A 13,654-nucleotide genomic window follows, 5' to 3' on the forward strand; every position below is an offset into this window, starting at 1 on the left:
TTTACACTTTGCACTTTTCCATCTAGCTCAATAATCATCTACTGTTCCAACACAATATTTTTCTGAATTCCAAATGAAATATATAATACAATATTATTATCTAATATATTTATATATAGAACTGGCAGCCAGGCCTAATCGCCCAACATCAGTGCCCGACCTCACTATATATGTCTATACAGTAAATATATATATATATATATATATATATATATATATATATATATATATATATATATATTAACACTGAGACATTCCAATATATAGTTAGAGGCAATAATATACCACCAAAAATACAATTTAAAACAGTTATTTGAGACAACAGCAATGTATCAATGTTTAAACATTCTTCCAGACAAAGTTTTAATGAATGAATTAATAAATGAGTTTGAAGTAATGAACTTTTTGTCTGTAGTTTAATTAATTCCAACACTCCCCTTCCAGATCATAGCATTTTGATGTATTTTAGTTTTGATAGTAGTTAAACTCACATACATTTCCAGAGTTAGCAACATCAAAGTTCAAGGGACATGATTGGGATGGTAAACATCAGTTTGGGGTAAAGGGATGTTTTTTTTAAAAAGTTCGACCATAAAGTCAATAGATATTACTTTTAAAATAGTATGTGATGCATTTTCATGAAGTAAGGAAAAGTTATGATTTAATGTATTTTGCATTACCCTTTTTAATAGCTTGAGTAATGCTTTATTTATATTGTTTCTTTCTTTTTGGTTAAATATTAGACATGACAAATCCTTACATGCCAGGCTTCTAGGGTCCCCAATAGTATAGTATCACACCATACAGAGCATGTTGAGAATAGGAATACGTAACTAACTTGTAAAGAGCTGGGATACATAAAACTGTAAACCCCTTCAAGACAGAAATACAAACACCTGTATTAGTTCTATAACAATAAATGAACATGAAATACACATGTTATAATATACCTGTTGTATTCTATGTTTCCCTCCGTACACACCCCTAATGCTCATCATAAGGAGAGGCTGTTAGAAAATTAAGTCAAAGGAAGTTTTGAGTTTTCATTTGACTCAAGAAATATTTGATTGAGTCTCCTGTCCTGCTAATGGTCCACAGTTCCCTCTGTGCTGTGACCAGGAGTTGACTTGGATAGGTGGTGGAGTTGTAACTTGTAAGTCTTTGCATGCTCGTTATCAAGAGAAATCTATCCAATGTCCAGTTATCCACTGTTCATTGTATCCCATTCTTAGGTGGTGGAACCATAGAAATAGAATTTCACAGAACTCATTCTAGTTCTGTGGGTGGAACTCTTTTCCACTGCCTTCCAGTCCAATGTATTAAGTCCTGGTTCATAACGCTCAGGTTGAGGGTTGTACAATACAGTTTCCAGTTTTAGAAACAGCCCCATTAGCCAATCAGCTAGCAGCGTGGCAGGTCTACTTGGTCTTCTGGGAGCCAATCATCACCTTGGAGACAAAGTTGACAATGGCACTGGCGGGTTGCTCGGGGTCGTGCTCGGCAAACAGGTGGCACACGTTGTCCTGCCCACTGCCCGTCTTCCTCGCCACGAAGCCAAAGATCTTTGCTGAAGTGCAGCCATGTTTTTTCCACCTAAGAATGGTCGGGGGAAAGAGCACAGGAAGAACATACTGTCAGCAAGGCATAATACAAACAATATAAGGTGATGATATTAGCACCACCAAACTTTATTTCAAATGATGTTCATTCTGGCATCTTTACTCACTTCCGATCTTGAGGGTCCAATGCACAGAAGATGACAGTGTTCACTGCATAATGCCTTCTGAAGAATAACCTGGAAAGAAGAGAAGTATATATTATAGTATATATTACTATATATGTATAATTTTATATTAGCTTTATATGCATTCCTAATGTGACCATACATATAACGTGTGTGTGTGTACGTGTGTGTGTGTGTGTGTGTGTGTGTGTGTGTGTGTGTGTGTGTCTGTCTGTCTCTGTTTGTTAGTCTGTCTGTCTGTCTGTCTGTGTATTCTCCATGACTCACTTCCTCTGGTTGTCGGTGAGGGTGATACCCTGTGAGGAGACTTTGAAGTGGACCACGGTGGAGGTGGGCAGAGGGTCTGAGCCCAGAGGGTCTGAGCCCAGCGTTACACTGGTGGCCTTCTGCACAGCCTGGTACCCCGTCAGAGACTCCAACTCCACCGAGCCCAGGAACCACACATTACACGCTGCAGAGAAAGACACACGTTACACACTGATGCAAACACACACTACACACTGAACACACACTACACTACACACTGAACACACACAGAAACCACACATTACACACTGCAAGACCAAATACATGTTATCTACACAAGGTTGTTGATGTTGCCCAATACTTAATTATGAGCCTTTAATATACTCGCCATTGATTAATCTAATAGTCATACACCTGTATAAACATGTGCTTAATGATGATTTGTGGTTAGTAAAGGGATTTAAGCCCTACCTGCTCCTTGTTTGAGCAGCTCAGCAGCAGAGTTGGTGATAGATTGTGTAGTAGTATTCTCCAACATGTCTTCAAGAGGATCTATGGACAAAGGGAAAAAAAGGTTTTCTATACGATGTAATGAAGAAAGGGATAAAATAGGGATAAAGGAGAGATAAATAAAGGAGGAATTAAAACAAATCTGATCTCCCTCTCTCCTCCTCTCTCTATTGGCCCTGCCACTGATGACATATGTTTATGGCTACCACATGGAGGCAATTCATCTAAGTTGACAAGAGTTGCATGCACAGGCTTATAAATCGCATCATATATATGTCATTCTAAATTGCACTGCAATTTCCAGCCCTGCCACATTTAGTTACACAGAGTGAAGAGAGAGTAGTGTTCATTTAACTAGCTTTTCCACAGGACACAATATGTTTTCTCAAATAAAACCCTGTCTACTGTGTGAATGTAAAGGCAGTTCTGTTGACGATACTAATAAGTAGTTTCTCACCTCTGTCAGGTATGATGAGTTTGCAAGGCAGGGCCAGGGGAGTGATCGAGTGCTGGCACACCAACGCTGTTAAACTTCCTGTAAACAAAAACAATAGAAAACATACTATAAACATTATAGCAATTTACAGTGGTGATGAGCTTTCAACACAAGGTCTGAAGGTCTGAAGCGCAGTTGTGTTGATTATCCAGTAGAGGGCATTCCGGAACATTTCAATTTATTTAGCTGGTTAAACGGAGTAACCAGCAGAGGTCCCCACTGTTTTTCCACTGTCCTCAACCAAGTATGAAAAGTGTGCTAGAGAAGAGACACTCACCAAAGTAGGGCTCATTGGGACAGCCCTTCAACCGAACTCCTTTCTGTGTACACTCAATCAGGAAGTGACGGACCAGCTCATTGGACAGATCTCCTCCTATCAGAGAGAGAGAGAGAGAACGTTATGATACACAATCATTTAATAAATGCTCATAACATGCTTATAACCCGTAATAATGCACTATACCTGTTGGCTGTAATAAGGGTTAGGGTTTGTGTTACCAGTGTCTAAGTTCTATTACCCTTGTTAACTCCTATTCCTGAATTCTAAGAGTTACATAAATCTTATCCAATCACCACTGAGATAAGTGGTATTATGATTTAACAACAGCGTGTCCGAGGGGCATGAGGAGTGTCCTCCAGTACAAAGGGACCTGAGAAAAGCCTTCATCTGGAGCCGGCTTGGGTTTCAATCTCTTAAGGAGTCACAAAGTAAGGCTGAAGGTGTGGAGAGGGACTGCGTCATGATGTTTCCATAGGTGCCAGCCTGCTGCGAGCCGAGGGGGCGAGCGACAACAGAACAAAAGGAGAGAGGGGTCAGGGCTCAGTGGGTTGTGCTCTGGGCTGGGCATAGGGGCACCAGTGTTGTTCAGCGCGCTGTGTTTTAGGGACCACCCGCTGTAGACGTCTGACATTTTCACCCGATTCTACATGTACATCTGTGTGGAACGAACAGCTGACTGAAGACGGGACGGCCGGGCATTCGTGAGGTTGAGTCCCTTTCAGCGGTAACATGGGCTTTTTACAACGTGATGAAACTTTGTTGCTCCTTGCTGAAACAAGGAAGGTGTTGTAGCAAACAAGTATTTGGTTGCCTAGGCAACACCCCCCTCCCTGCAGCAGCAGGAGGAGAGGAGAAAATGTGGGTCTTTAAAAAAAAGTACAATATTTATTTATTTAATTTATTCTTCTATTCAAACAATTATAACAGTGACCACGGTCATTTGGCTGACCAATATGACCAATAACTGTCATCCAAAATTCCATGACCGTCACAGCCCTAGTTAGGGTCAGAGATATCAAGCTTAGTGTTCTGTAGGCCTATTCCTAGAAATATGTCTGAATATGACTTGAGATTATCACAATGATTTGTCTTTTCTTTAGAAGTTCTTCACGTTCGTTTAAATTGAAATATAGCCAGATAACATCGGCCTTAAAAAAAAACCCCACATAATTCCAGGAAGAGCTGCATTCCATGAGCAAAGCAAAATATTGCATGACAGGCTATTTCTGAATTGAATTGTGTCCTTATTTCAATGTGCTTTATTAAACATCTACTGTACTGTCCCTGCTAAAAAAACAGCATAGACCAACATCAATTCCAAGCTGGTCCATGCTGGTCTATGCTGGTCAAGCTGGTCTGACCAGCATAGTCTAACTGGTTCTGCTGGCCGACCAGCATGGGCTAGCTGTGTCACGCCCTGGCTCTGGGGACTCTTTAATGTTGAGCCAGGGTGTGTAGTGTCTATGTTGTGTTTTCTATGTGTTTCTTTCTAGTTCGTGTTTTCTATGTTGGCCAGGGTGGTTCCCAATCAGAGGCAGCTGATTCTCGTTGTCTCTGATTGGGAACCATACTTAGGCAGCCGGTTGGCACTAGTTTATTGTGGGATCTTGTTCCGTTAAGGTTTGTGTTGTATGACCTAGGACTTCACGTATCGTGTTGTTGTTTTTGTTCGGGTGTGTGTACTTAATAAAATAATGTACGCTTATCACGCTGCGCCTTGGTCCGCTGTTTATGACGATCGTGACAGAAGATCCCACCAAAGAAGGACCAAGCAGCGTGTTCAGGAGCAAACGCCGGGTAAGGAACTGGAGAAGTTGGCGATGTCCCAGGTGGGCGAATGGTGGTCTTGGGAGGACATGTTCGCGGGCAGAGGGCCATGGGCAAAAGTTAAGGCCCTGGCGAGAGAGGAGGTACGGAGCCAACAGTGCCGTCGTCGGACAGGCGAGAGGCAACCCCAATAAATTATTTGGGGGGGGCACACGGCATGGACGACAGGGATGCTGGAGGCAACTACAGGACGTATCGGCGGATTAGGAGAGGAGGCCACCAGGTTACGGGGGCTATTGGTCATGAGGGAGCAGGAGTTAATTGGTCAGAGGGAGGAGCTACTGGAGGCGATAAGGGAGAAGGAGAGTGTAGAGGCACGGCGAGAGGAACTGAGTAGGCAGCAGAGGGAGCGGAGGTTTATGAGGAAACCCAGTCCCGCTCCTCGCACCAAGCAAGTGGTGTGTGTCACCAGTCCGGTCCGGCCCGTTCCTGATCCCCGCACTAAGCCAGTAGTGCGTGTTCCCAGTACGGCCCGACCCATTCCTGCTTCCCGCACAAGGCCAGTGGTGTGTGTTCCCAGTACGGTCCGGCCCGTTCCTGCTCCCCGCACTAAGTTAGTGGTGCGTGTTCCCAGTATGGCCCAACCCGTTCCTGCTCCCCGCACTAAGTTAGTGGTGCGTGTTCCCAGTACGGCCCGACCCGTTCCTGCTCCCCGCACTAAGCCAGTGGTGCGTGTTCCCAGTACGGCCCGACCCATTCCTGCTTCCCGCACAAGGCCAGTGGTGTGTGTTCCCAGTACGGTCCGGCCCGTTCCTGCTCCCCGCACTAAGTTAGTGGCGCATGTTCCAAGTACGGCCCAACCCGTTCCTGCTCCCCGCACTAAGTTAGTGGTGCGTGTTCCCAGTACGGCCCGACCCGTTCCTGCTCCTCGCACTAAGCCAGTGGTGCGTGTTCCCAGTCCGGCCCGGGCCGTTCCTGCTCCCCGCACTAAGTTAGTGGTGCGTGTTCCCAGTACGGCCCGACCCGTTCCTGCTCCTCGCACTAAGCCAGTGGTGCGTGTTCCCAGTCCGGCCCGGCCCGTTTTTGCTCCCCGCACTAAGTTAGTGGTGCGTGTTCCCAGTACGGCCCGACCCGTTCCTGCTCCTCGCACTAAGCCAGTGGTGCGTGTTCCCAGTCCGGCCCGGCCCGTTCCTGCTCCCCGCACTAAGTTAGTGGTGCGTGTTCCCAGTACGGCCCAACACGTTCCTGCTCCCCGCACCAAACCAGTGGTGCGCGTCGCCAGCCCGGTCCGGCCTGTTCCTGCTCCCCGCACCAAGCCAGTGATGCGCGTCGCCAGCCCGGTCCGGCCTGTTCCTGCTCCCCGCACCAAGCCAGTGGTGCCCGTCGCCAGCCCGGTCCGGCCTGTTCCTGCTCCCCGCACCAAGCCAGTGGTGCGCGTCGCCAGCCCGGTCCGACCTGTTCCTGCTCCCCGCACCAAGCCAGTGGTGCGTGTTGTCAGCCTGGTCCGGCCCGTTCCTGCTCCCCGCACCAAGCCAGTCGTGCGCGTCGTCAGCCCGGTCCGGCCCGTTCCTGTCCCCGCACCAAGCCAGTGGTGCGCATCGTCAGTCCGGCACAGCCCGTGCCTGTTCCACACCGGAGCCTGAGCAATCCGCTCCACCGGTGTCCAGTCCAGCTCCAGCCAGCGGGACCAGACCAGGGGCGCTACAGGGGGGTAGCGAGAGAGTGGTGGTCACGCCCGGAGCCGGATCCGCCTCCGAGGCGGAATGCCCACCCGGCCCCTACCCTCTTGAGTTTGGTTGGCGCGGTCGCAGTCCGCGCCTTTGGGGGGGGTACTGTCACGCCCTGGCTCTGGGGACTCGTTAATGTTGAGCCAGGGTGTGTAGTGTCTATGTTGTGTTTTCTATGTGTTTCTTTCTAGTTCGTGTTTTCTATGTTGGCCAGGGTGGTTCCCAATCAGAGGCAGCTGATTCTTGTTGTCTCTGATTGGGAACCATACTTAGGCAGCTGGTTGGCACTAGTTTATTGTGGGATCTTGTTCCATTAAGGTTTGTGTTGTATGACCTAGGACTTCACGTATCGTGTTGTTGTTTTTGTTCGGGTGTGTGTACTTAATAAAATAATGTACGCTTATCACGCTGCGCCTTGGTCCACTGTTTATGACGATCGTGACAAGCTGGTTATGCTGGCAGACCAGCATGGTATAGATAGTCAAGCTGGTCTGACCAGCATGGTCTAGCTAGTTATGTTGGTAGACAAGCTATCGTTGTGTTTTAGTTGGCAACCAGCCTTCGCTGTGTTTTTGCTGGTGACCAGCCTTTGTTGTGTTTTTGCTGGTGAACAGCCTTCACTGTGTTTTTGACACTTGTGACCAACATAAGCTCAAGCAAAACCAGCATCAAAGTAATTTCTATTGGAATTTAGCCAGAGTGGAATCCCACAATCTGCATTCAGAAAGAATGCCAGGGTTGGAAAGATAAGCAAATACATCTAAACTGGAACAACCATTTCAGTAACGGGTACAACAAGTCCAACTAAAAGATTGGATTGGTTTAGAAAGTGTATGTTATTTATCTTTGTGTAGCATAAGACAAATTAACAGATTAATTAATCAATCAATGTATATGCAAAATACAGATATTGAAAGAAGCAATTCTAAAAATCAAACTGCAATAGAGCATGCTGGGAAATATGATAATGAAGGGCGTGATAATGCAGACAAGTTTGCAAGTAACCTCACTTGGGATTTCAACCTCTCGTTTATTGGCTTAGCACACACCCCCGCACCCCCAAAATGTATGGTCACAGTTTTGTGTTTATTAAAAACACAAAACTGGGGGCCTCCTGAGTGGTGTAGCGGTCTAGGGCACTAGATCACAGTGCTTGAGGCGTCACTACAGACCCGGGTTTGATCCCAGTCTGTGTAACAACCGGCCATGACCGAGAGACCCATAGGGCGCCACACAATTGGCCCAGCGTCGTCCGGGTTAGGGGAGGGTTTGGCCGGGGGGGCTTTACTTGGCTCATCATGCTCTAGTAACTCCTTGTGGCGGGTTGGGTGCCTGCAGGCTGACTTTGGTCGTCAGTTGAACAGTATTTCCTCCTACACATTGGTTAAGCGGGCGGGTGTTAAGAAGCGTGGTTTGGCGGGTAATGTTTTGGAGGACGCATGACTCGACCTTCGCCTCTCCCGAGCCCGTTAGAGAGTTGCAGCGATGAGACAAGATCGCAAATGGGGAGAAAAAAGAGGTAAAATACACACAAAAAAAATCCATAACTTTGATTTCATTATTGTAGTCCTCCAGGTTTATGCATTAATATGCACTGAAAGGTATTGGCACCACTAGGTGGAGCCAGCAGATCTGTTGGTTGGTGGCCTTTCACTGGTGATCATGACCTCACTTCCTCATTCTATTGAGAGAACTTTTCCTGAAACCAGACAACTTTCTCGTCTCATAATTCTCCTGTTAAACAGGTTTGTTTTCGTTGAAGCTAGAAAATGCTATGTCTCCCCATTATAAATAATGATACCACGCTAGGTGGAAAGGATTTAAAATGGAGGTGAACCTAACAAAACGACATCGCAGACTTTTCAATATTATAAATATACATTTTTAAGCTCCGGATGACTTTATTTGATTAAATGAAGGCTCCGATTTATATACTTATATGTTGCATTATTGAATCCTTGTAGTTCGATGTTTTTGTCATTTGTTTTTGTCATTTAATTAGAAAGGTCACTAGCTAACCTAGCCTTATGCTAAGCACTAGTGTAGCCCTTGCTTTATTTTTAATTTGTATTTGTATTATTATTATGAACAATAAAACAAATACAAAAACAGAAATATACAAGCAAGAGTACCTAAACCTAACAAACAGGGGTATTACATGTCAAGATTAATGTTCAATTTATTAAAAAGTTTTATGGTACGTATTGCTTTTTTGTTTTTACACTTACTGATAATTTATGCTTAGATGTTCATGTATTTTACTGTAAGTGTAACACGGCTAATGGGGGTCATTGTGGTCGATTGTGTATTATTGGGTAACATTTATGTTTACACTACTATAGTGGGTAATCTGTTGAGATGTGTTGGACAAACATACAATTTGATGTTTTTACATGGTAGATAGCATACCTTTTGCACTATTTGTAAGTGAATAGCCTTTATTTTGGTACAGATACTAATTCATTGAATTGCAATGAATTAGTGCCTTCAGAAAGTATTCATACCCCTTGACTTATTCCACATTTTGTTGTGTTACAGCCTGAATTCAAAATGGATTAAGTCTCTAAGCGCTTTCCACAACTTAATTGTGCAACATTTGCCCATTATTCTTTTCAAAATTCTTCAAGCTCTGACAAATTGGTTGTTGATCATTGCTAGATAACCATTTTCAAGTCTTGCCATAGATTTTCAAGTAGATTTAAGTCAAAACTGTAACTCGGCCATTCAGGAACATTTTCTGTCTTATTGGTAAGCAGATTTGGTCTTGGGTTTAAGGTTATTGTCCTGCTGAAAGGTGAATTCATCTCCCAGTATCTGCTGGAAAGCAGACTGAACCAGGTTTTCCTCAAAGATTTGGCCTGTGCTTAGCTCCATTCCGTTTCTTCTTTATCCTGAAAAACTCCCCAGTCCTTAATGATAACAAGAATACCCCTAACATGATGCAGCCACCACTATGCTTGAAAATATGGAGAGTGGTACTCAGTAATGTGTTGTATTGGATTTGCCCCAAACATAACACTTTGTATTCAGGACAAAAAGTTTATTGCTTTGCCACATTTCTTTTGCAGTATTACTTTAGTGCCGTGTTGCAAACAGGATGCATGTTTTGGAATATCTTTATTCTGTAGAAGCTTCCTTGTATTCACCAGTGGTGGAAAAAGTACTAAATGGTCATACTTGAGTAAAAGTAAAGATAGCTTAATAGAAAATGACTAAAGAAAAAGTGAAAGTCACCCAGTAAAATACTACTTGAGTAAAAGTCTAAAAGTATTTGGTTTTAAATATACTTAAGTATCAAAAGTAAATGGAAGTCTCGAGGTTTTGCTCGCCTGAGGTAGAGTATCTTATGATAAGCTGTAGACCACACTATTTACCAAGAGAGTTTTCATCTATATTTTTCATAGCTGTCTATTTACCACCACAAACCAATGCTGGCATTAAGATTGCACTGAATGAGTTGTACAAGGCCATAAATCAACAGGAAAACGCTCATCCAGATGCAGCGCTCCTAGTGGCCGGGGACTTTAATGCAGGGAAACTTAAATCCGTTCCACCTAATTTCTACCAGCATGTTAAATGTGCAACCAGAGGAAAAAAAACTCTAGACCACCTTTACTCCACACACAGAGACGCATACAAAGCTCTCCCTCGCCCTCCATTTGGCAAATCTGACCATAACTCTATCCTCCTGATTCCTGCTTATAAGCAAAAACTAAAGCAGGAAGCACCAGTGACTCGGTTAATAAAAAAGTGGTCAGATGACGCAGATGCTAAGCTACAGGACTGTTTTGCTAGCACAGACTGGAACATGTTCCGGGATTCTTCAGACAGCATTGAGGAGTACACCACATCAGTCACTGGCTTCATCAATAAGTGCATCGATGATGTCGTCCCCACAGTGACCGTACGTACATACCCCAACCAGAAGCCATGGATTACAGGAAACATCCGCACTGAGCTAAAGGGTAGAGCTGCCGCTTTCAAGGAACGGGACTCTAACCCGGACGCTTATAAGAAATCCCGCTATGACCTCCGACGAACCATCAAACAGGCAAAGAGTCAATACAGGACTAAGATTGAATCGTACTACACTGGCTCTGACGCTCGTCGGATGTGGCAGGGCTTGAAAACTATTACAGACTACAAAGGGAAGCACAGCCGCGAGCTGCCCAGTGACACAAGCCTACCAGACGAGCTAAACCACTTCTATGCTCGCTTCGAGGCAAGCAACACTGAAGCATGCATGAGAGCACCAGCTGTTCCGGATGACTATGTGATCACGCTCTCCGTAGCCAATGTGAGTAAGACTTTTAAGCAGGTCAACATTCACAAGGCCGCAGGGCCAGACGGATTACCAGGACGTGTACTCCGAGCATGTGCTGACCAACTGGCAAGTGTCTTCACTGACATTTTCAACATGTCCCTGACTGAGTCTGTAATACCAACATGTTTCAAGCAGACCACTATAGTCCCCGTGCCCAAGGACTCTAAGATAACCTGCCTAAATGACTACCGACCCGTAGCACTGACGTCTGTAGCCATGAAGTGCTTTGAAAGGCTGGTCATGGCTCACATCAACAGCATTATCCCAGAAACCCTAGACCCACTCCAATTTGCATACCGCCCCAACAGATCCACAGATGATGCAATCTCTATTGCACTCCACACTGCCCTTTCCCACCTGGACAAGAGGAACACCTATGTGAGAATGCTATTCATTGACTACAGCTCAGCATTCAACACCATAGTGCCCTCTAAGCTCATCACTAAGCTAAGGATCCTGGGACTAAACACCTCCCTCTGCAACTGGATCCTGGACTTCCTGACGGGCCGCCCCCAGGTGGTAAGGGTAGGTAACAACACATCTGCCACACTGATCCTCAACACGGGGGCCCCTCAGGGGTGCATGCTCAGTCCCCTCCTGTACTCTCTGTTCACCCATGACTGCATGGCCAGGCACGACTCCAACACCATCATTAAGTTTGCAGACGACACAACAGTGGTAGGCCTGATCACCGACAACGATGAGACAGCCTATAGGGAGGGGGTCAGAGACCTGGCCGTGTGGTGCCAGGACAACAACCTCTCCCTCATCGTGACCAAGACAAAGGAGATGATTGTGGACTACAGGAAAAAAAAGAGGACTGAGCACGCCCCCATTCTCATCGACGGGGCTGTAGTGGAACAGGTTGAGAGCTTCAAGTTCCTTGGTGTCCACATCACCAACGAACTATCATGGTCCAAACACACCAAGACAGTCGTGAAGAGGGCACGACAAAGCCTATTCCCCCTCAGGAGACTGAAAAGATTTGGCATGGGTCCTCAGATCCTCAAAAAATTATACAGCTGCACCATCGAGAGCATCCTGACTGGTTGCATCACCGCCTGGTATGGCAACTGCTTGGCCTCCGACCGCAAGGCACTACAGAGGGTAGTGCGTACGGCCCAGTACATCACTGGGTCCAAGCTTCCTGCCATCCAGGACCTCTATACCAGGCGGTGTCAGAGGAAGGCCCTCAAAATTGTCAAAGACTCCAGCCACCCTAGTCATAGACTGTTCTCTCTGCTACCGCACGGCAAGCGGTACCGGAGTGCCAAGTCTAGGTCCAAAAGACTTCTCAACAGCTTCTACCCCCAAGCCATAAGACTCCTGAACAGCTAATCATGGCTACCCGGACTATTTGCACTGCCCCCCCACCCCATCCTTTTTACGCTGCTGCTACTCTGTTAATTATTTATGCATAGTCACTTTAACTCTACCCACATGTACATATTACCTCAACTACCTCAACTAGCCGGTGCCCCCGCACATTGACTCTGCAACGGTACCCCCCTGTATATATAGCCTCCCTACTGTCACTTTATTTTACTTCTGCTCTTTTTTCTCTCAACACTTTTTTTTGTTGTTGTTTTATTTTTACTTTTGTTGTAAAAAATAAATGCACTGTTGGTTAAGGGCTGTAAGTAAGCATTTCACTGTAATGTCTGCACCTGTTGTATTCGGCGCATGTGACCAATACAATTTGATTTGATTTGATTTGATTTGAATTGCTCAAATGTACTTAAGTATCAAAAGTAAAAGTATAAACCATTTAAGTAAACCAGACGGCACAATTTTCTTGTTTATTTTTATTGACGGATAGCCAGGATCACACTCCAACGCTCAGACATAATTTACAAACAAAGCATTTGTGTTTAGTGAGTCCACCAGATCAGAGGCAGTAGGGATGAGCAGGGATGTTCTCTTGATAAGTGTGTGAATTGGACCATTTACCTGTCAAAATGTAACGAGTACTTTTGGGTGTCAGGGAAAATGTATGGAGTAAAAAAATACATTATTTTCTTTAAGAATGTAGTGAAGTAAGAGTAAAAGTTGGCAAAAATATAAATAGTAATGTAAAGTACAGATACCCCCAAAAAGTACTTAAGTAGTACTTTAAAGTATTTTTACTTAAGTACTTTACACCACTGGTTTTCACTCTGTCAATTAGGTTAGCATTGTGGAGTAACTACAATGTTGTTGATCCATCCTCAGTTTTCTCCTATCACAGCCATTAAACTCTGTATTGATACACCATGCAAAGTGTAATTTATAACGTCACCATGCTCAAAGGGATATTCAATGTCTGCTACCAATAGGTGCCCTTTGCGAGGCATTGGAAAACCTCCCTGGTCTTTGTGGTTGAATCTGTGTTTGAAATTCACTGCTCGACTGAGGGAACTTACAGATAATTGTATGTGTGGGGTACAGAGATGAGATAGTCATTTAAAAATCATGTTAAACACTATTATTGCACACGGAGTCCATGGAACATATTATGTTACTTGTTAAGCAAATTTTTACTCCTGAACTTATTTAGGCTTGCCATAACACAGGGGTTGAA

General features: G+C 44.9%; 1 protein-coding gene across 2 annotated transcripts in view; it reads right to left on the minus strand.

The window, feature by feature from the left end:
- Positions 1-397: 397 nt before the first annotated feature.
- Positions 398-13,654, minus strand: part of LOC311150713 (tensin-3-like) — a 68,641-nt gene continuing 55,384 nt past the window's right edge. For both annotated transcript variants that reach the window (XM_084188230.1, XM_084188231.1), the window contains 6 exons: positions 3,274-3,369; positions 2,958-3,035; positions 2,462-2,542; positions 2,012-2,195; positions 1,727-1,795; positions 398-1,593 (listed from right to left, as the gene is read on the minus strand). In XM_084188230.1, coding sequence (XP_084044356.1) covers positions 1,419-1,593; positions 1,727-1,795; positions 2,012-2,195; positions 2,462-2,542; positions 2,958-3,035; positions 3,274-3,369 — 683 coding nt within the window. In that variant the 3' untranslated portion in view covers positions 398-1,418. The remainder of the gene's footprint in view (positions 1,594-1,726; positions 1,796-2,011; positions 2,196-2,461; positions 2,543-2,957; positions 3,036-3,273; positions 3,370-13,654) is intronic.

Source organism: Coregonus lavaretus (genome assembly GCF_964263955.1).
Source record: "Coregonus lavaretus genome assembly, chromosome: 23".
Classification (NCBI taxonomy): Eukaryota; Metazoa; Chordata; class Actinopteri; order Salmoniformes; family Salmonidae; genus Coregonus; species Coregonus lavaretus.